A 24,619-nucleotide genomic window follows, 5' to 3' on the forward strand; every position below is an offset into this window, starting at 1 on the left:
GGTAAAGGAACAGGAACTGTGGAGAGTTGGTGGAGAAAATGATTGGTGTCTTCTATACATAAGGGTAGGATATGGGTGTAATAGGACGAAGATGTTGGTATACAAGAGCAGAGACATTCTCATTGGGAGCACAGTAACGAGCTACAATAGGACATCCTGGGTGGTTCAGCTTATGAACTATGGGAAGCATGTAGGAGATAGAAGTGCATGGTGTGATGGGGTGAGGAGAGAGGTAGAATCAAGGGAGAGGTTCTGGGATGGACATAATGGTTTGAGAAGGGACTAGAGATCCTGCTGGACTTCCTGGAAGGGGTTCACAGTGGTAGCATTTGTAGGTGGACATATCTGACGGCCAGTGGATACCCTCCCCTAGGTAATCCCTGCAGTTCATAACCACAATGGTGGAGCCTTTGTCCTCAAGCACATTTACTTCTCATTTGAAGGCCTCAGCTACAAACAAATCTGTAGTACAGCTATGGACACCCACATGGCACTGTCCTATGTCAACCTTCTCATGGGTCATGTAGAGGGTTTCTTCCTAATTGCTCAGAGTCTAAAACCTCTCACCTGGTTCAGATACATGGATGACATCTTCATGATCTGGACCAAGAGTGAGGACACCCTATCCACATTCCTCCAGTTCCTCAAAACCTTCTCCCCCATTCGCTCCATCTGGGCCTCCTCAACCCAACAAACCATCTTTCTTGGTGTTGTTGACCTCCACCTCAAGGACGACTACATAAGAAGCTCTGTTCAGATGAAACCTACCAACCACCTACAATACCTCCACTTTGATAGCTGCCATCAATTCCATACCAAGAAGTCCTTTCCATACAATCTGTGGTCATCATGTCTGTAGTGTTCAACAGTCCCTCTCCAAGGTCCCACTGAGGCCTTCACTGATTGAAATTACCCTCCCAACCTTGTCCAGAAACAGACCTCCTGCGCTTCATCTCTCCATTTACATACCACGTCCCATATGCCCACTGTCCGGCCACAAAGGAGTATGCCTCTCATAACTCAGTGACACCCACTACTGGGACAGCCGAATCACATTCTCTGCCTCAGTTTTGACTACCTCACATTTCCACCTCAGAAAATACTATATGCAAATGGCTCAAATGTAGTCACACACAGAGAAGTTTACACAGTTCACAGACAGGTGGCTGCACATGACCACAAAGTTGAAGAATAATAAATACTGCCAAATCTAGAGTACAGCACAACCCATTCTAGGTGTGATTATTGGAAGAAGAAGACTCAGTATGAGTATGACCACAGTCATAGAAAATAATTTAGTTTTAAATCTGAAGATAGTACTCAGTTTTTATAGACTGGCATAAACAAAGAAAAGAATGTGAATCTAGCTGTTCCTGTCACATGTCAATGAAATTTAGCCATGTTTTCTTCTCTCACATCATCTAATCAAGTAATGTTCCACTCCCCCCTCCCAGAACATTCTTATTCCGAAGAGCTAGACTCTGGTGATTGTATCAGCTGAGATTTCGTTTACGTGTATTATTTTTCTACATTGTCTCCATCATGTACTATGGCTTTATGCCAGTGTTGTGAAAGACCATGTATTTTTTGCTGGTGAAAGTTCTTGTACTGTGCTCATAGATATGTTTTTGCTGTATCATCTTCAAATTTTGTCTCACGTACAGAATTCTGAAGCGGCCCAAGCAGATGGAAGCCAAGATAGCCAGGTCTGGGCTATATGACAAATGAGGCAGCGATGTGTGTGGGCATGCATTGTCTTGTTGGAGCAAGATTTCTCTTTGATTATTGTCAAACCAAACATTTTTAGAAAACGGTTCTTGAGTTTGTTCAGAGTCTTCACATATGCCTCTGAACTATTGGCTGAGCCTTTTGGCAACACATCCATAAGAATGACACCACTATTATCCCAAAAGTCTGTAATCATGACTTTGCCAGCAGATGGAGCTTTCTTGAATTTATTTCTTTTGGGTGACTGCAGTTTTGTTTCTGGCTCAATGCACCCAGGTTGTGTCACCTATAATGATCTGTGTCAGAAAGGTCAGATTGGCCTCCAAACTGCTCCAACAGTTGAGACGAAATGGATTTTCTTTAAAACTTGTGGTCTGTGGCATCTGTGCTCTTCACCCTATCAGAAGCTGGCTGTGGCACAACACTCAGAATGTGGCTGATCATGTAGCTCAGTTTCTGCACTTTGTGATACTTTAATTCTCTTTACCTGCCATCCAACAGTACTCATATCAACTGCATCATTACTGTTCACTGCACACAAATGTTTATGGATGTTCCCCACAGTTCCTTTTTTGCAACCATGTATTCAATTACAGCTTGCTGCTTACAAAGAGAGTGTTTTAGCGCCTTTTTGATGGTTCACAATTGCTCCTCCACATGTCGGAATAGTTTGAAATGTTGCACAAGTGCAGAAGTAACATCAAATTTGATGCACCTAAAAAAAGACATTTTCTTCTATGTATATCAATGGCTGTAAAAAAATTGGAGCATTATTTATTGAATGATCCTCGTAGTTTGTATCATAAGCTCATCTGTGATATAATGCTAAGTGCATCAAAACAAATGAATTAGCCTCGTTACAGCTAACATCAAAACATCTTCAGCTTGTAATATGACTGCCACAAATTCCTAAAGCTCTCGTTTTCTTAATTTTAATATGGACCACTCTTCTTTAAAATACATTTAGAACTATTTTCTGGAGCTGAATCCAATGATTTCTAGTAAAAATGAAAGTATTCAATACATTCCTGTAAATACTGCTCTGGGACATGGTGACTGACATGTCAATGCCCCCTGAATTTGCCTTGGACCAAAAATGTTATTGCAGATCTCTTCAACAATGATCAGTGAGTGCCACCACCTTTGTTGGAAACTGCATATTTAATTCATCTGTTATTTATGAATTTATCATTGAAAGTTGTAGACTGGTTTGTTCAACAATCTATAACTGTCACTAGTCAGTTGATCTACTGATTAAAAATTGAAACTTACAGCCCCCAGCATTTTCTTATGACTGTAGAAACTTCTGTTTCTTCCTTAACTTTCATAATTGCTTGATTAATACATAATTATTGTTATCTGTGTGTGTGTGTGTGTGTGTGTGTGTGTGTGTGTGTGTGTGTGTTTTTCTGAATCAGTGGTATGTATTTTTGTGACAAGTCTCTGCCCACTCCCTCCTGCCCTCCTCACCCCATTTCCACCATTTTTTTCTTCCTTAAGATCATTTTGTTCCAAAACAGTTTCATTAGGTCACTTTTGTAATACTAGTACATTTGTTTCTGGAAACTGTGTTTCAGATGTTTGCAATTTGATTCTGTGTCTAAGACATTTAACTTAATAATAAATTAGAGTAATTCCATAAAAATAGAATTTCTTCTGTTTCTGTGGCAATATTTTGCCAATGGCGAAGATTTTTGACTGTCTTAGCTTTTGATTGTAACTGTTTCAGTTTTATGTTTAAATTGTGTGAAAATTAACAAATTTTAAATTAGAAGATTTGAGAAAGCTAGAAACATATATATGTTGTGTGTTTTTGTGAAAAAAAGTCACAATAGTGAATTTGACTTTCTCTTTTAGAAATTAATGTGTGACATAGCACTTGTTCATTGTAGTGTCTTAAAAATTTTAACATGGGGTCTAGCTCACTGATTGTGATGATCATGTTGAGTTGGGAGGGGGGACAGTACTAGCTTTCAAGGTAGCATGGTGGACTGAGCAGATAGTAACTTGAAATATGATGTACATAATGATTTGAGAGAACCGGTGCAAAGCTATATATTGCACACACACAATAAACAATTTTTATCCTCACAATTTACACATTCAGGCATGATGAATATCATGCAGTGTCCTGCTCACCCTTCCCTAGTCCTGCCAAACATATTACATTGTAAAACAGTAGTCTAGTTATTTGCAGTTTGTTACTAATTATTTTGTTTCAACAGAGTTCATTGTTTTTTTACTGTCACCTTCACTCAGTTTAAAATGATTTGGTCCAGATATATAGGAGGAGAGACTTCTGGATATGAACTGAACAGACATGTTGTTGGCTGATTTGCATGTCAGTGTCTTGGGTGAAATACAAGGGACATTCAATAATTAAGGAGCCAAATTGATGTAGAAGTGAAACAGTTTTAGGAGGAATTTTGTACTTTCATGACTTCAGCTGATGGATGAAAATTGTTTTGTTTATAACCGTAATATTGCATTTAACAATTGTGTATCTGCTAAATTTCCGCATTACTTGAATAATGTTCAGTTATCTTTTCTCAAACGATTTTACAGTATGGTGAAAGTTGTGTGAACAGCATAAATTTTTATGGGTGGGTGGAACAGTTCAGAAATGGCCAACTCTCAGTGACTGATGATGTGCAGCATCCTGGCCAGCCAGCTGAAGTATCAACTGCTTAGATCGAAACACACATTGACAATATTGTTTGTAAAGACTTATGTTGAATATATACACACATCAAAAAAAGTTTTTCATCACCCCGGTTCCCAGAACTCCTGAAGCTGGACATTGACTGTGGACATTGTGTCATAGAGACAGTCCCTTTGACTGTTCAGAGATGTCACTAAACCTGCCCAAAGATGTAAACAACCGTGCATGAGCTGCGCCTATTAGACAGAGGGGGTCGGACAGCCAATCAGTTCCAGTCATTCCACCACAAAGGAGGTACACGGCTTGTGTTGTCTGTAGTTCAACCATGCCTAGACGGCCAATACCATGGTCGATCACATCTGCATTGCTACTTTGTGCCAGGAAGGACTTTCAATAAGGGAAGTGTCCAGGTGTCTCAGAGTGAACCAAAGCGATGTTGTTTGGACATGGATGAGATACAGAGACAGGAACTGTCGATGACATGTCTTGCTCAGGCCGCCCAAGGGCTACTACTGCAGTGGATGACCGCTACCTACAGATTACGGCTCGGAGGAGCCCCGACAGCAACGCCACCATGTTGAATAATGCTTTTCATGCAGCCACAGGACGTCATGTTACGACTCAAACTGTGTGCAATAGGCTGCATGATGCGCAACTTTACTCCTGACGTCCATGGCGCGGTCCATCTCTGCAACCATGACACCATGAAGTGCGGTACAGATGGGGACAAAAACGTGCCAAATGGACCGCTCAGGATTGGCATCACATTCTCTTCACCGATGTCGCATATGCCTTCAACCAGACAATCTTCAGAGACATGTTTAGAGGCAACTCGGTCAGGCTGAATGCCAGAGACACACTGTCCAGAGAGTGCAGCAGGATGGAGGTTCCCTGCTGTTTTGTGGTGACATTGTGTGGAGCCGACATATGCTGCTGGTGCTCATGGAAGGAGCCGTAACAGCTGGACGATATGTGAATGCCATCCTCCGACCAATAGTGCAACCATATCAGCAGCATATTGGCAAGGCATTCGTCTTCATGGACGACAATTCACGCCCCCCTCATGCACATCTTGTGAATGACTTCCTTCAGAATAACGACATCACTCGACTAGAGTGGCCAGCATGTTCTCCAGTCATGAACCCCATCGAACATGCCTGGGATAGATGGAAAAGGACTGTTTATGAATGACCTGATCCACCAACCATTCTGAGGGATCTACGCCGAATCGCCGTTGAGGAGTGGGACAATCTGGATCAACAGTGGCTTGATGAACTTGTGGATAGTATGCCACGGTAAATACAAGCGTGCATCAAAGCAAGTGGACATGCTATTGGATATTAGAGGTACCAGTGTGTAAAGCAATCTGGACCACCACCTCTGAAGGTGTCACTGTATGGTGGTAAAATATGCAATGTGTGGTTTTCATGAGCAATAAAAAGGGTGGAAATTATGTTTATGTTGATCTCTATTCCAATTTTCTGTATAGGTTCCGGAACTCTAGGAACCGAGGTGATGCAAAACTTTTTTTGATGTGTGGAGAAAAAACAGTTACAGTAAGTGTTAGCACAGTTCGTAATGTTGTTAGTAACAATATCAGGTACATCAAAACAAGATGCAAATGTGTATCAATTTGAAAGAATGCTGTGAAAGGAAAGGTGGGTCTTTTCTAAACAAGATTTTTATTTGTTTGGTACACTTAAGGAGGCTTTAGATGGGGAAAAAAAGTCAGCAGCAATGAGGAGGTGAAATAATTTGTGAAAAAGTGGCTCAGACAACAAGGCAAAGGTTTCTTTGCATCAAATATATATATATATATATATATATATATATATATATAAACTTGTTCATCATTGGTGCAAGTGTATTAATATTGGTGGGGATTATGTTGAGAAGTAGTAAAAGTCTCATTTTGTAAAAATACACAGTTCCCCCTACTCCCCAGTCCCCCTCCCCCCTCGACACCAGTTTGTCTCTTTCATATTGAATGTCCCTCGTACATGGGACACTAGAAATTTACAATATAATTATTTTTGTGTTTGCTAAGTAAATTTCTGATGAACATTGTTAAATGAGTCAATCACTTGTTGACTGACTGGAAACAAAACACAGTTTCTGTGTTGTAATAAATATGAGGAAAATGAGATTATTCTAAATCTCATTTCAGTCAAAACTGTTGCTGAACTAGAAGGTATGATTCAGTCCCAGAACCTAGTCATGGAAAAACTGAGAGAGGAGTGTCATTCTCTAACAAAGAAGCTGGAAGATTCCTCTGCACGACACAAGTAAGGAATGCACAGTATTTCCCTATAGAAAAGAGCATTTCCTTCCTCCTGCATGCTGTCCTGTTTCCACTTTCTCGCATATATGAACATTGGGAAATGGAAATAACATTATGCCTGTTTGTCCAATATTTCTCTTGAGATAGCCCTTCAGCTTTGCCCCTTTCTGTTTCTACGTGAACAATATCCTGATTTGTTTCATTACTATGAAGCAATTTAAAAGTTTCAAAAGAGGTCAGTTATTTTCAAAACCATTGTAAATTACTGATATTTCTTCAATGCTGTGTTTCAGATTTTTCCAAGCATCATAGTGCGTAAATATGTATGCAGATGCTAATTTGTAAATCCTGGCTATACCAATGGCTGTATAAGCGACCATCTATGAGAGAGAAGATGTATTTGTTTATCTATTTATGTATTGCTAGTTTGGGCGGTAGAGCTTGAATAAAATAACTTTGTGATTGACAGACGATAGTGTTGGCAGGTAGTATGCAGTCTGCTGTATGCTCATGTGATCAGTAGTTGCATGAGTACATCAACTGAAACAAAACTTGTACTTCCAAATTGTTGTCATTGGTATTGAGGAGGGCAGTAGTAACGGTGGCTGTAGGAACAGCTTCTCTGTTATGTGCAATACATACCGTGATATCATAATCACATATTTAAGGGTGAATAATAACCATTAGGTTAGTGTTCAGTCTCATACAATAAATGTCATGAAGTACCAAATTTCTGTGTAGACTTGAGAAGAAAAATTACCGGATGGCCAGTGACATGGAACCAGGAATTAGTTGTGCAAAAAGTATTGTCGTCAATAGTACTGTATCATTGTACTCTTCATGAGCTGTTGGATACTTTTGAAAAGGTAAATATGTTATTGGAGGGAAAAACCTATTGTTGCTCCTGTATCACAGTAAATAAAAAAAATTTCAAGTGTTAAACAAATAGAAAAATACCCACCCTTTGCATACCATGATTTTTCAGAAATCTCATTTCTTTATCTCAAACTAATTATGAAATACTGAGGATGGTATGACTGCTGTAGATAAATAACCACTGTTCTATGAACGTTTGTCTCCATTTGACTCCTGAAACAAATTAAAGTGCCTGTTAATGCAATGTAAATCTCAGTTGTGGCTGTCACTGATTTGATAAAGCACCTATGAAGCAGATAACACATCAGTGGATTGAGCATAGCACGAGAATAGCTTTGAGCATGATGTTATATCAAATATTATTACTCAAGATTGTGTGAAACGTTGTTTTCCTTACCACTGCAAAAACAATTTTGATATGTTAATTACATTTCATATGCAGAAACTTGTGACATAATCAAACCACACCTAAAGTATTCAGTGACCACATTTTTCATTGTAAACTCTCTGAATACAGTTTCATAGGCAGCTTAATTTCAAAGCGCCATAATATCTAATGCTGATAAAGAAAGGATAACCAGCTCATTGTCAGACTGTGATTTGAAAGTAGAAGATACAAAAGAATCAATATTAGCACGAAAGTTGCCTAATGAAGGCTGCGTAGTTAGGAAAATAGCAATTTGAAAATAGCAGTTATATGCATTCCATGCAGAGACTAAAACATTTATGAATATACTTTAACAATGGATATAGCTTTACTTAATTTGCAATAAAACATTATTTGTTGAGATACAGACATCATTCCATATTTAGTTCTCACCTTCCCACTTTGCGTAACCTGCCTGATGTGGCAAAGCCTCACATATATCTATTAAACAGGCTACAAAGCAAGGATGTGGAACCTTAGAAAAAGCTGCTTTATTGTCTCACTGAAAAGTCAATCATAAAGTTATTTTAACTGAAGTATAATAAAAGATTCTGGATTTGGAATTCTACAGATATGTGCACAACATATCTTTCAGTTCAGTACTTAATTTTGTTGTTGGAAGGAATAATACATTATAGATAGGTATTAATGATGAGAAAGAAATGTACATCAAGTTGGAATTGATGTGGCGGGAGGGGGGGGGGGGTGCTTACAGATAACACCAAAAATGAAAGCTTTATATTAAAGATAAGAATATTGTGTTGGCAGCACTTAAAATTGGTACATCTACATGTAAAACTAATCAGTTTCTGTAGTAGATGTGGAAAATAGCTGCTATGAAAATCAGATAGGATCTATTGGTTGGGAAATGACCTCCAGTTTTGCATAGCTCACCTCCCCTGTAAGTTTTTGGTGAAACTATTGTGTGATGAACTGAAAAAAATTAAACTTTATAGTCTGGCTTGTATTTGCCAAAAAAGAAAATACTTTTAATTACTATATAGTTATAGCTTGCTTGGTAGTGAAGCACAAAGCCTTTTCTATAGAGACGCAGAATAGCGTAAAAGTATTAATATAAAGTAGCTTTCGGTTTAATGGTGATATGAGTGACACAGTCAGATTAGCTAATTTCAAGGTTGACAAAAGCCACCCTTTTGCAGACATAAAGATTATTAATGATCAATTACAGTTGCATAAAGTTACAATTAATGCATATGTTGCATGTTTAAAAAATGAGTTTGTCATTCATGAATGCTTATGTGCTTTCAATTTGTGTTTGATGTAAATATTGTACAGTTCATTCATTGCATTAAAAAAAGACATCTTCATACAGTGATATGCTTATATGGGCAATCATCCATGGTACAGATAAAAACCACACAGCATGTATATACACCAACAGGCTCTGCTTGTTAGTCCTTGTGTTGTGGACCTGTGGTTACGGCATTGGATGCAAATTCAGGGGCAGCTAGATTCAAATGGTTTAAGTTTTCATCGGTCTCTCTAAATCAGTTTTCGTGAATGCCAGAATGTTTCTGGTAAAGATTCCACTATCATTAATTCTTTCCTTTGTTAAAAAAGACAATACCTCATATTTGATGTCCATAAAGTCAGTTTGACAATACGTTCTAAGCTCCTTCCCTTGTCAACGACATTTGGGAACTTTACCTTTGCATATTATAGCCCATTTTGTGGTATAAGGCCAATTACGTCAAACTGAAGAAGAAATTGTTATAATCCAACAAGTAATTTTTTAAGGCAGAACATACAGAAAAATAAAAAAAATGTTGAAATTGGCAGAAATTTTATATATTGGAAGAAAATATGTTGGACTAAGGGGTTAAGTTAATGCTATAACCAGTTGTATTATGAAAGTTAAGTTCCAAGTATGCTAACAATGTTTAAGATACTGTGGTCATGTTTGAGATAAATGACATTCAAATCCTCACTAGGAAGTCCTGATTTTTATTTCTGTGGTTTCTCCAGAATTTCACATGGAAGACGGACTACTTTCTTCAACAAGACCCTGAAAAATTATTTCTTCTCATCCCTGCCGAACTTTGGAACAATAAACAGTAATGCCATTACTATCCAAAGGAAAGTATCGTAATGAAGAAGACATATGACAGTGCCTCAGACTGTGTCAAGGAAGTTCCTATTCCCATCAACTTTACAAATAAAGTAATGGGACTTAAGGTTTATGACTCAAACATTGCTCTATACATTTACTTTTATCAGTGTAGGTAGCCATCTTAATTCCTTACACGAGAACATCTTGAGTTGTAGACAACATATAAAACAAATGTAAGGAACGTGCTTGAACGTGAAGAGGAAAACCAGATTGGAGCTCTGTGAGAAGTGAAAGAAGGTCAAAAAAATGAATAAACGAATTACAGAATGTGCAAAGGATTGAAGAGGACATTGCATTTCAAAGATTTCGGATTTATTACAACTGGATATTACAAGTACTTTTTGGTAAGTCCTAAGAGATACATAGATTGAGATTTGTGAAAATGTTAACACCAAGAAAGAAGAGTTTAAATGATTCCAAACTCTGTGGCTGTGTAGAACAGTGTACATACAGTACAGAATTACAGTAACAAGTGACTTACATTTAAATGCAACAGAACCGTCATTTGTGAAACTGAAAAGGGAGATGTTGAACTGAGTTCAATGAATGAAGAGCCATCAAATGAGGGTAAATTATGAAAGAAAGTGCCAGTATACACTGTCCGCTTTGGAGAGCACAGTATTGACATTTGAGTGAATCAAGGCAGTAGACTGTTCTCTCTACAATGAATTGTTTTACCAGTTGCGATACTTTGATTCATACAGGGCATGCTCCTATGACAAAAATGCATGCCTGTGCAGATCAGTCGACTGAATTGTACACATTAATCAGTGGCTACTGGACCACACAGTGATCATAATATGGGATGGCCATAAGTTTGTTTGCATGGCTGTAACAGACTGTTAACTGAACAGTGATCACTGCACCATTTTGTGATCCTTTCTGCATCAACAGTTTGGTGCTATGTGCTGTAGGCTGGATGTGCAAATTGTGTTAAGCTGCAAAATTTAATGCTTTAACAAGAAAGTGAAACAGACTACAATGGGCCTCTGAACATTATTGCTGTCATGTTAAGTCACAAAATGTAATTCTGTCTGTCAAGTCCCACTTCAACCTGCTGTACAATAATGGCCATAAAATGTGTATGACTCTTCCATGTTGATCACAATCTGGTAACTTGAACTGTTTTTCTCCATGACAAGCAAATGCCAAGTGTAATTTAGTGGAGTGCATTGAATACAATTTACAATCTTGACTCCTCCTTTAGAGAACTTCCCATGTCACATTCGGAAAGAGAGTACCTGGCAACATGTGATGATGAACGTGCAAGTACTCTTCAAAGAACAAAGGTACCATAGCTCTCTTGGCCTGCATATTTGCAGATACGTTACTCATATGGTTGCTCAGCAGCTTGATTCGTATGGTCTTCCAGTACCCCAGAAACATATCCAGAAGGTACATGAGGGCTTTCACACCACATGACATTCTCAAAGTCTGAGAACATGTACAGTTTTGTAACTGTAATAATTTGTGTATTGTTAGGTGTCTAATCTGTGGTGTAAAGTTCATTTCAGTCCAATGTGTCCTCCTTGGTATTGCAATGTACAAACATTAGTGTGCATGAAGAAACAGTGCATTCGTAAAAAAGTACGACCGGATGCTATATTACGGTTAAGTAATGATTAGGTAATGACTCAGAAATCACAATTTCAATTATAAGTTTGTTCGTGTGGAAATATAAAGATCTTTGTAGCTGTTGTCATCATTCTGATGTATTTAATATATTGTGTGTATATTTTATTTCTGATCTGTCTTCATAAAACTTCTTTTATTATCCAGATATCTGCTATGATGGTACGGGAAAGCTTACTTTGTTGGGCACTTAGTCTTAGAGGGTGACTGTTATTTGTATATATAAAGAATTAGAAAATTTGAAAGTCTTTTCATGCTTCTTTGTTGCTGTTTTAGTCTCTCAATAAATGTTTTCGTAGTGTATACTCAACTTCTGTCCATGGTCTACTGAAATCCACACTTCGCTTGCATTCACCTTTTACTTGTGCCTATTCATTACTCAGTGCCTCCTCAATATACATGTCATCACACAAAGATGATGACTGATGTGAAATAAAACACTAGATGTTTACATTTAATTTACATGACTTTTTATTTAAAATGGACTCCTTGTGAGTCCGTGGACAACTGGAAACATTGACAAAATTAAATTGTTTGAAACAATTCTGATACTCAGCCATTGAATATGCCTCCAGTACCATGGTTGTAGCCTCCTATATATTTGAAATTGCATCGGAACCCTTTCATTGCCATATACAGCTTTGGTAAATAACCAGAAGTCACACGGAGACGAATGAGGTGAATAAGGAGGGTGTTCAATCACCACGATACGAACGCCCTATTCCTTGATTCTGGTATTCAGATTTAACTTGAACAATCCTCTCCCATAAACAATTTAAAACATCCAAGTAGTAATCTGCATTCAGCATTCGACCTTCTGGAATGAATTCTTTTTGGGTAATTTCTTTTGAATCAAAGAAAACAGTAAGCAGTGTCTTGGCATGGTTTTTCTGCATGCACAGTTTTTTTGGAGATTCTGTTCCTTTCTATTCCAAGCTTTGGCATTTTGTAAGTGGCTCATACTGAAAACACCATATTTCATCACCTGTTACAATGCGAGGTGTGAAGCCTGGGTCCTTAACAGCTGATCTTTCCGTGTCTCTGCAGTGTTTCACAAAACTGCAGTCTTTTTCATAGTCAATAAGTGGGGCACAAAGCAACAACAGATCAGCTCTTTGCTCAAATTTTCTTTTGGAATGCAATGCACAGTTGTTTTAGGAATACCGGTGAGTTCCTCAATTAGCTTGAGCATTTTCTTTGTCTTGAACTGTCTATGATGCTCCTGGATGTGGATTATCTTCAACAATCTCTCTACTATCACAAAGTCTTGCATACCGGTTAAAAACGGTTTTACAATTCGTTGCTTTAATGCCATAATCAGTTTGTTTCATTTCTAAAGCATCTGTGGTACTTTTGCCCAGTTTAAAACAAAACTTATGTTTGCCTGTTGCTCCAATGATACTGTTAAAGCATCAGTTATTCTGAGTAGTATGTGATGCCAGTGCTGTTAAACTGTAAACAGAAGGTAGTCGAAATACCATGCTAGTTAATTCATGTATCTCTTCACAGATGGTGTTAGTAGTTACACGGCTATTAAATCAGCCACTTTTCCTGTGGAATGGATAATGTATGACGAGTAGTTGTCTACCTTCATACAAATGTTTGTAATCTACCAAATATTTTCCAGTAGCTGGAAAAGACCCCTTCTGTGAGCAATGACCCCATCACAATAATAGCCTATGGTACAGGTGTGGTTAGTTATCTGTGAAACTGGAGAGATCCCATACCAGTTCCAGCACTAATTGGATACAGGACACTAGAAACTGAGGGACACATACCTTCTGTGTCATTTATTGTGTGTTAAAAATCTCATTCATACATGAATGATACCAGCAGAACCAAATTCTTTTCATCTAAGAAATAATCTGTCAGGAAGTTTCATTTCCATGCACAACCTTCCACAAAATGAAAGTTTTATTTATTTAGGCTGTGACTAATTCGTTCACCATCATATCCTATTTGCGAGGAGTGCTAGTTCTGTAGGATGCGCAATATCAGTTGTTGAGAATCTGGAAGAGCAAGTTTCTTGATGATAGTTTCATTCTAGTAACCAGTTTTGATCAGTTCAACCAACACTTCAAAGAAAAGTAAAATTTAATACCTAGGATCCAAGATTAGGATATAACATCCCATCAGTGATGATCTCATTAGATATGCACAAGCTCGGAATGGGAAAGGAAATCAACCTTGTCCTTTTCAAAGGAGCCTTCTGAGCATATGCCTTAAGTGATTCAGGGAAACCAAAAGATAGAACAGCTACAAGCAATACATGTATGAAAATTGATAACTTCTGTAGGTGCATGCATGGAATGCTCAATTTTGGGAGATTTTACTAATGATATAATTGGTCATTGGCATGACATTTAAATATTTACTACAGTTGACCATTAAAATTATGTTCATTAGTTGACTAGAACAAATATTTTATATTTGATATAAAAGAACTGTTGCTGGAAATGAATATCTGCAGTAGGTTATAAAAGATGAGAGAGATGTGAGGAGTTATATGATAAACAGTAAAATGGCAACACAATCTTTACTATTGTACTATAAATATTCTATCTTTTGATTATGAAGTTTGTTCAGCCAGTTACAGGTACATAGTGTGAAAGCAGGTGTTCCTGGGTCCATAAATGAGAATAGAGTAACAGAAAATAAAACTCCTTAAAACATTTGTGAAGACAATATGGTAACTGAATATCTGTCTAAGTGGTAGTATTAAATATCTGGCACTAGCTCTGGACATTCGTAGTAGATAATGGAGGCTTCTATTGTAGGGCCCTTGTCTGCTGAGATGAAGCAGACTGAGTCACCAAATCTGGAAAATGATTACTAGATGATCAACAGAAGGTGTGCGATGAATGTTTTGTGGAAATTGTAAGAAGCATCTCCTAACTGAATTACATTGTTCTTAACATTCTTTATGCCATAAGCTTTGATATTAACTTACTCACAGTTCATGAAGTTTTTGTCCAGAATTCATTTGTTCCATTCCAGTTTCTAACATGCTGTTGGTAGGTTATGTCTGTCTGTATTTCCATCAAGTTGAACCATATTTTGAAACAGCACAGCATATGCAGCATATTTCACAAGGACACTGAAAATTATTTACTGTAGAGCACTGGACATAATATGTCTTTTATTTCTTTTCTATATGGTATTGTAAAAATCCACATACTAGTAGTGTTGGCCTCATGCCAACTGACTCTGCAGTTATGAAAAACAACATCTGATCAGTGTAAGAATAATGAGAAATCTGAACTTGAACATACACCGAGTTTTTCAGATACCATAAAATTGTGCATAATAACTCAATCATTGTTATTTAATGGGATATGTCACAGCCCAAACTATTTCTTTCTCTACAACTATTCACTACATTTCTACACCATAAAATTTTGTGTAATAGCTCGATCAGTGTTATTTAATTGCATGTGTCACACACTGTGCCATCTCTTGCTCTACTGTAGCTATTCAGTACATTTCGTTCTACATCTACATCTACATCCATACTCCGCAAGCCACCTGACGGTGTGTGGCGGAGGGTACCTTGAGTACCTCTATCGGTTCTCCCTTCTATTCCAGTCTTGTATTGTTCGTGGAAAGAAGGATTGTTGGTATGCCTCTGTGTGGGCTGTAATCTCTCTGATTTTATCCTCATGGTCTCTTCGCGAGATATATGTAGGAGGGAGCAATATACTGCTTGACTCGTCGGTGAAGGTATGTTCTCAAAACTACAACAAAAGCCCGTACCGAGCTACTGAGTGTCTCTCCTGCAGAGTCTTCCACTGGAGTTTATCTATCATCTCCGTAATGCTTTCGCGATTACTAAATGATCCTGTAACAAAGCGCGCTGCTCTCCATTGCATCTTCTCTCTCTCTTCTATCAACCCTATCTGGCACGGATCCCACACTGCTGAGCATTGAACAAACATACTAATATGACATGCACAACCAGCCTAATTTTCTCCCCTGCAAAAATAAATGTACATCAGAAATTCATTTAACTGTACAGAATTTTGTGAAAATTTCCTGTATGAATGTAGAGTCAATTAAAAAAACACGGTAACTATATCCATTTTAGCTTCAAACAATGGAAAACAGGATTGAATAACGACATATTATGAAAAGAATAGTTGCTACTCGTAATTTAGCAGAGATGCTGACTCGCAGATAGGTGCAACAAAAAGATTGCCAAACAAAGCTTTCGGTCAAACAGGCCATCATTAGAATTAGACAAAACACACACACACACACACACACACACACAGCTTTGCCTCGGCAGCCAGAGACAGTGGCCACCTATGCATGAGTTTTGTGTGTGTGTGTGTGTGTGTGTGTGTGTGTGTGTGTGTGTGTGTGTGACACATTTTAGCTTCAGGCACTTAAATACATTTTGATTGTTTTGATGTCACTTACCTTAATGTCAACGTCTAGGTCATTTTAGCGTGAGAAAGCCAGCATGAAATTTCCTTGGTTCACCTTAAACCTAAAATTCTTCTTTTCACAGTAATCACCATGACATTTTCAATTCACTCTTGTTCCTACTCATTTATGTGTCTTTGTATCCTTTCTTGTTATTTCCAGCATTCGTCTTTCCATTATCCATTAAGCAGCTTTATTTTATGTGTGCATTGATGTTCCGTTTTTCACTACCACAGGTAAAGTGACAGTACATTCCCTTTATTGATTCTGTTTTAAGCAAGTTGTGAATTTACTTTCAAATATGACACCCCATTTCTCAAATGAACTTCTGCTTAATGATTTCAGTATTCTCTTGTTCATTATTCTCAGTTAAATACTAGTTTGGTAATTGATCCAATAATACACTGTTAATTTTCACTGGTTCCCTTTGAGCATACTGTTCATCATTTTGGTCTTACTGTGGCTGTTTTCAACTCTGCTCTCATACTTGCTCAGTTTAGTTATTTGATGTTTATTGAAATATTTGTGCTGTAGAGACAAACAAAATAATTTCTCACAAAACCAAACTTAGTTAATAATAAGAAGCTTTGTTACATGGAAGCACATAGTATAATGGCTTCTCAGTTCTGATTTCTCCACTCTCCTATTGTAATCTCATTGCAGCTATAATTTAACTCTTTCTAGTTTACTGTACAGTTTCAATTCACCCCAAGGCCACTGGAGACTAGAAATTTCTTGCGATTTCAGGAGATTTGGAATTTAAATGGTCACTGGTGGTTTGACATTGCCTTATGACTGAGTTATTCTGCACATCTTATGACCATTTTATAGAATATAAGCAGTTTAAATCTTTGTAGTTCATCCTTTCCAAATCCATTTTTTATTAAACGTTTTTGTGAAGCGTATCGCATTCGTCAGTGTGGTTCTCTAAATAGAAGTTTTTCATAGCTGTGCTATTTATTATAAAGTGGTAAGAGCACTAAAGGCTGGAAAAACAATCATTTTATATGTACTGAATTAAATTACCAAGCTACGTGAGCATATCAAGCAACCCATTCACAAGTACAATTTTCGTCCAGCCATTCCACTTCAAAACACAAAGCCCTTTTGACTATCCCACCTTCCATTATTCATGTGGTCCAAATTAATGTAGAGAGTTAACATCAGTTTTCTCTGTCTTCTTTTTGTAGGGATTATGTGACATTCCTAGGTATAATTACCACTATGTGATTTGGATTTACAGAATGGTTGTTATACCAATAAGATATAAAGATTCTATGTGGCAGCAAATTGTGTAAAAACAGGCATGTTCTTTCAATGAAAGCTTAAGCTGTGATAAGTGTTTTGCAAGGTGAGCTCACACTGTAAATCCTCTTGCAAACTGCTATTCATGACAAAAGGGAAGAAATAGTTGAACTATATGCATTGTTTTCTATATGGAACAAGTATCTAGTCATTCATATGTTATATCATATTGGGACATGCATGAAGATGAACCTACAAAAATGTGAAACTTGGACCAAACATAGAAAGAACTGCTACAGTATAGTACAGAAGGTAACTTAAAGAAATAAATAGTGAGACAAATAGAAATGACACTTTTGTTCAAAGACGGTAATTACACTGAAGTCAAAATGATTCATGATGTTCCCCAGGGTATTACAAAGGTTGGACGTGGTTCTTCATAAGGTGGGTGACCACCATAGATAGCAATGCATACTCTGCAATGTGCTCGCATGCTGATCACAATGTTGGTTAGGAGCTCCTTTGTCATTTCTATTGTTGAACATGATTGTTGTAATGGTCCAGGTGTTATGGTGTGGGGAGGCATAATGTTGCATGGATGTACTGACCTCCAAATCTTTGAACATGGTACATCTCCAGTCAAAGTTACTGTGACACTGTATTTATTCTCCATATGCATCTTGCCAGCTGTTTATTGGTCCTGATTTCATTTTTGTGGATGACAATGCGCGACCACATCAAACAGTGCAGATGGAGGAGTTCTTGAGATGAGAAAATATTTGGCAAATGGACTGGCCTGCCCATTCCCCTATTGAGCACTTGTGAGATGCATTGGGAAAACATATTGCATCACATCTGCATGCACCATTGACCATCCAGCAACTGTCAACCACGCAGATGGAAGAATGGAGTGCCCAACCACAAGAACTCCTTACCAACCTTGTGGCCAGCATGGGAGTGTGTTGCAGAGCATGCACCTCTGTCCATAGAGATCTCACACCCTAGTAAGAGTCATGCTCCACCTTTTGTAATGTCTAGGGGGCCATCCTGAATTGCAGAGATTTCAGTATAAATATTGTCTTTGAATAAAAGTGTCATTTCCATTTGACTCATTGGATATATCTTTCAATTATATTCTGTACTGTACTGGGGCAGTTCTCTTTTTATATACAATCTTAAGTTTCATTAAGATGTGTTCCTTGATATTGACATGCCATGTGAAAGTTATTTTCATCCTTAAGTTCTTCGGTGTAATTATCCATTTCTTATTTTGTGTGCTTTGTAACCCAGCAGTTTATAAGAACATATGTCTTAAATGGAAGAGCAATTCTGATATTTTTCTGTAATATTCTAAAGTAGTTTTTAGCATAGAGGGCAATATTTTTCATCTGCTGTTGACATTGTCTGAGTTATATATTCTTCTTTGGCTGAAAACTACTTTTACAGTTACAGGATACATAACCAACAGCCCTTTCTATTTATTCTAAAACTTTAATTTAATGTTATGAAAAGGATAGATTGCTACTCGTCATATAGCAGAGATGTTGAGCCGCAGACAAGCACAACAAATGGCCCTGACTTCCAGAGACAGTGGTTATGTCTGTGTGAGCTGCATTTGCGTGAATGTTTGTGTGTGTGTGTGTGTGTGTGTGTGTCATCTGTTTCAGAAGAAGACCTTCTGGCTGAAATCTTACATGCTTAGTTGTCTTGTTGTGTCTTTCTTATAACATTGTTATTATTCCATCCTGGAGTTTCCATTGTTTGAAAACTTTAGTTTAGTATTATTGAACTAGATAAAATTTATGTGCCTAAAATTGTCATTGATTTCTAATATGGCTACAAATCTTTCATGACAGAGTGCTGAAAAAAGTTCTTGGTTAATTTGCTGCATCAAATTCAGATAAAAACCAAAGTTTATGAGGACTGCCTCCATCATTGTCAGGCTTAGCTGCTGACAACAATGATGGAGCTGGACTCCAAAAGCTTCGGATTTTATCTGAATTTGATGCAGCAAGTTAACTGAGAACATTTTAGCCATTGATTTCTCATGTTCCCAAGCTCTTTGGTGGTTTTTGCTTGTGCATGCAAGAATTTTTCCAAATAAACTACAATTTTCTGTTAATTTTTATATTTTAATGCAATAAAATACATGCAACGTCCCACCAATAACATTTCTATCATGTGCATTAACAAAATAGAGAAGTGCTTCATGATAAAATGTTCTGAATACATGAAACTTTTGTACTGGCAAAAAAACGCAGGTCATATTAAATAGAAAACTTTTTATATTCTGTATCTCAGTCCCACACTTAGTTTCACATTTCATATCAGGAGCTGAGGGGCAGACTGGAGAAGGCCAACAGATTTCTGCTTCCCAGAGACAAGAACAAGTAAAAGTAGATATATCAGTTAAAGTATTTCCAAAAGCTAGTAAGGTCAGTGAACAGTATACAATGTCTTGACTTAAGCTTTCATACTGCGTTTTGACAATATTTCTTAGGCTTGTGATATCATGTACCTAGAATTATTGCAGCAAAATAATAATTTAAACATTTCACTTTCTGTAAATAGTTAAACAAGTGGGCAACATTTCATTTCTGTAACTGTAGGGATGCACAATATTGTGTGCTTTATGTTGACACAGTATTTCAATTAAAAGTATTTTCTTCCAGTTGACCATAGATTCATTGTCACTATTGGTCCCAATGAACTATCTTGGAAAGAAAATGTTCCCTCCACCCTGTGCCTCCAACTTAGTCTGACATATTTCGTTTTGATTTCTCTCAACAAAATATAAATTAAACTTAATTTGTTGTACTATTTCAGGATGTGATAGTATTCTGTAATTTTCTCCTCCCCACTTCATTCTTTGTCTGGCTTATACATTTAAAAAATTATATCAAAAACATTACTGTCCAGCAATTATTTTTTACTTTTTGTTATACTGATACTTTTGTTGTAGGTCATGCACGATTGTCAGATTTTAAGTTTTATGAAATGTGGTGAACATAGTGTAAATATACAGTTGCTGCATGGGACTACAAAGTTGCAAATGCTGAACAAGTATGAATTTTCACTCTCTTTAAAAAGCCAAGTGAATGAAAGGCTAGTGTATATGCTTTATGGTGTTGTAATATGTAAACACCTTTAGAGTCAACAACATGTATTGAACACAACTGAAATTTCTGTAACAATAATTTAAAATTGCCTGTTATTCCGCAAAACCAAACAGTAATAGTTTTTGATACAAATAATGTAAGGAATAATTCCTGATTGAAGTTAATATTGCCATGAGCTGTGGTGCATGCAGTATGGCATAGCTCTCAGTGTCACCGGCTGGCATGCTGCAAGTCTTCGATTCAAACTAAACCACCAGCAATCAGCTGTTGTTTAGTGTTTGTCATTTCTGGAACATTCTTGAAATTTCTTATGTTCATAATATTTGCATATTCTGGAATATTCAATGTTTGTATAAATAGTAGCTCTCCTCGCCCAGGACATCTGTTATGGTTGTATGATAGTGATTGTAATAAACATGCTTTTAGTACTAATAGTTGTACTTTTTATTGATGACTCTCATTTAGAATTTGGACTCAATTCTGGTTAAAGTGTGACATTGTTTGGTGGGGAAACTGGGTAATTCAAAATGTATTTGTCACTATAGCTGCAATTAGATGACATAAGAGCCATCACATGCACAGACAGGAACTAGAACACAAGCAGTACATCATTCCCACAGTCCATATATTCAGAAAACCACTGGATTCCAAAACAGCAGCAAGTCATCTGCACACCAGGCATCTTTCAGTGTTTTCCAGAGATGCTAGTCAGGTCTCGACTAAATGACTGAAAGGATTTGACCCAGTAGCCAGCTACAATAGGTGGGATGACATAATGTGTTTGGCAATTGTGTGCTTTTACTTGAACAGCACAGGATATCATTGGTTTGGGAACAATGAAGAGAAGCTCAGTAGCTGGGATTGATTCCAGATTGAACTGAGGAAAACCTTCAACAACAATAAGTGGCGAGTCTGCTGGGTGGGTGGGGAGGGGGAAAAAAGTATTTCAGTGAAAGAGATATGACCATCTATGGAAGACCATGGGAACATCACCTCTCTTGTACGACAGGTTGTAATAGAAGAGAGACAGTGTTTTATGGCAGCCAGAACTATAAGATGAAGTAAGCAAGAGATAGCCACCATTAACGCTGACCCCACACATTAAGCTGTAGTAGAGAACTTTGATGAAAAGGTGTGTCAGTTTTGCACCAAACTACACCACCAGGCAAATGCGCCAGGAAGAAGACTCAGTTAACTTGGACTCATGCAGCAGCAACAATCTAACAGCCTAACAATGCAGGTACAACCAACTCCTTCACCAAGTATAATGTTCCACAGAACAGCAGACATTTGGAGGACAGAGAACAACACCCCTGTGTGATTCCACTGTGTACACTCTATACACATTGTACACCACTGCAGAGAAAGAAGACAATTTTTTTACAATTACTATGCTTCCAGACGTCAGTATTACACAAGTTATGTTCACACTAGTCAACTGCAGACAATTATAGTTGACCTGTGGGATGATGCCCGTCACCGTATTCTGAACAAGGTCATTCCCAAATGTGTCATAGCTGTTTCCTGTCACCATACAAAGGTTCCAGCTGCTTGCCTAGCTGCATAATTCAGGAAAACTAAATGAGGTAACAGTCTCTGGAGATGAGGCTGCTTCAAGTGTAAATCCTCCATAGAAGACAATCACCGAGGTGTCAGGAAATTTCATTTACATCATCATTGATGACCAAACAGTCGTGTAATGACTCAGGGGCTTCCTTTTCTATAATGTCAAAAGCATATCATTGCAAGCTAAAGACAAGCATGTTACATAATCTGAAAGGGATTTGCTGAAAGTCACAAATGGAAAACACACCCAGCCGACAGAACATGTATTGCAAGAATAACTACCAATGACAGAACACAGTCTGTAGAATTTCTCACTTTATTGGAATGCAGTTATAATGTTATTCCCAGTCATCGACTGGGGAAGATTAGAACTCCAGATTGACGAAGCTGTTTCAACAAGCTTACATAACAAAGATTGCTCTGGGCAGTTGTTTGTCATTGAAGATGTTGTTATACCACCATCGTCAACAAGACAAATTCCAGTCATCAATCTAGATGCTCAGTTGAAATGAAAAGCTTTTGTCGGTTGCTAAAAGCTACTCAGACTCACAAAAGAAATCTCCATACCAGCAATGATCTTAAGCATTGTAGGTGCTCAAGGAGAACTTTTGATCAGTAATTGATATGAGCAGCCACAGTTCGCCGCTAAAGGCATGTGCATAGGACAGCCAAACCAGACCAGGAAGAGCTGCTTAATGCTATCAGTGAAGAATAATTCTCTAATACCACCTCAGATAATGCAAGGGATGCAGCCACTATTGAGCTGCCACTAGGATCCAGCCTCGCCAAGGAAAGGCATTGGTGACTGTTAGCATAGTGCCAGTTTTTGAATACTTTGTAATCCAGAGTGGCAGAAAGACAGACCAAGCAGGCATTGGTAAAACACTGTGTCAACACTGGGGATCATCCATAAATTAACCACTGCTCATGTAGGGTGCCACTGCCTGGATAATTCAGGCAAAAGTGGAGAAGATTCTACAAGATGACATCAATGAAACTGTAGAGAATCCTTGGTCATCTTCTGAAGTTCTTACGATGAAGAAGAATGATACATGGTGTATATGTGTGGATCACTAACAACTGAACAAAATCACAAAAATAGGTGTTTACTGCCCGTTACTGTGCATTGATGACACCCTAGACTGTTTTAGAGGAGCAAAGTATTTCTCAGTTATGCACATTTAGCAGAACTACTGGCAAATCAAAGTTGATGACACTCACCTGGAAAAGATTGCATTCATTACTTCTGCCAATGTCTATGAGTTCAGAGTTATGCCATTTGCACTCTGTAACACTCCAGCCACCTTGGAGCATATGATGAACAATGCACTTGGATACCTCAAATGTAAGGTGTGTCTTCAATATCTGGATGACAGTCATTTTTTCAAAGACGTTTGAATAACATTTAAGCCACCTGACAACTGTATTGAAGTGCTTTCAGACTGCAGGCCTTCACCTGAATTTTAAAAAATACCTTTTCAAAGAAATAAATTCTTGGGGCACCAAGTGAATAATGATTAGAGTCCATCATGATCCAGACAAAATATGAGCAGTCACAGATTTTCTGACTCATTCGCATATTTGTGATGTGAAGTTTTCTGGAAATGTGCTCGTTCTATTGGCCATTCATAAAGGGCTCCTGTATCCAGGCACATCCCTTGCAAGAATTACTGTAGGAAGACACCAAATTTACTTGCAACAAGATACATGAAAGATCTTCCCTTATCCTTAAAGAGGTACTAATATCATCTCCAGTCCTAGCATTGTATGAGGAGGATGCCAAGACAGAACTCCATACTGCCACTAGCAGTTATGGGATACGTAGGCGCAGTTCTACTGCACATTCAAGAAGATGCTGAAAAGATGATAAGCTTATGCTTCCTGAGTACTCTTCAAGTCAGGGAGGAATAACTCTACAACCAAGAAATAATGCCTTGCAGTTGTTTGGGCCATCAACAAGTTCTGACCATGTTTATTTGATAAACAATTCACCATTGTAATAGATCACCATTCTCTATGCTGGTTGACTAACTTGAAGGAATCATCGAGTTGAACGGCGAGATCGTCACTGAGGCTTCAAGAATATGGTTCTAGGCGAAGATGGACAGAAACACAAGAACACTGACTGCCTTTCAGGGAATCCTGTGATGGAACACAGCAGCATGGGTGAAATCTCAGTCATGGCTGCATTAAATGACATTGCTGTTGAACAGGGTGACAACTTGAAATACCTCATAACCAAGACAAAGAAGCAAGACAGCTGGCTCACCCAAGAGAAAAACCAAGAGCACTAAATGCCAAGCTCCAGCCTGGGAAACTTGGTGTAGATTTTTATCTATGTACAAACAATGAGGTAGTTGGAAATATACTAAGACACTCCTTTGGACTCCACTGTGTCCTTCATTGTGTGTCAGACAGTGCATATTTTGTTGAGTATTATGACCTCTCACACAGAATACAAAAGCATCTAGACATCATCCATACCCTCTGTATAAAGCCGTACTAGAATCCTGAGGCACAGATTAGT

General features: G+C 37.9%; 1 protein-coding gene across 8 annotated transcripts in view; it reads left to right on the top strand.

Annotated features, from left to right (window-relative positions):
• LOC126161810 (serologically defined colon cancer antigen 8 homolog) overlaps positions 1 to 24,619 on the top strand; it is a 219,199-nt gene that overhangs the window by 165,526 nt on the left and 29,054 nt on the right. For 5 of the 8 annotated variants that reach the window (XM_049917904.1, XM_049917903.1, XM_049917906.1 and 2 more), the window contains exon 10: positions 6,558 to 6,675. The exons of 1 other annotated variant lie outside the window; for it this stretch is intronic. In XM_049917904.1, the coding sequence (XP_049773861.1) occupies positions 6,558 to 6,675 (118 nt within the window). Of the gene's footprint in view, positions 1 to 6,557; positions 6,676 to 19,738; positions 19,843 to 24,619 lie in introns of those variants that run through there. 2 more of the 8 variants (XM_049917910.1, XR_007534962.1) reach the window with 2 other exon arrangements.

This window comes from Schistocerca cancellata, chromosome 2 (genome assembly GCF_023864275.1).
Source record: "Schistocerca cancellata isolate TAMUIC-IGC-003103 chromosome 2, iqSchCanc2.1, whole genome shotgun sequence".
NCBI lineage: Eukaryota > Metazoa > Arthropoda > Insecta > Orthoptera > Acrididae > Schistocerca > Schistocerca cancellata.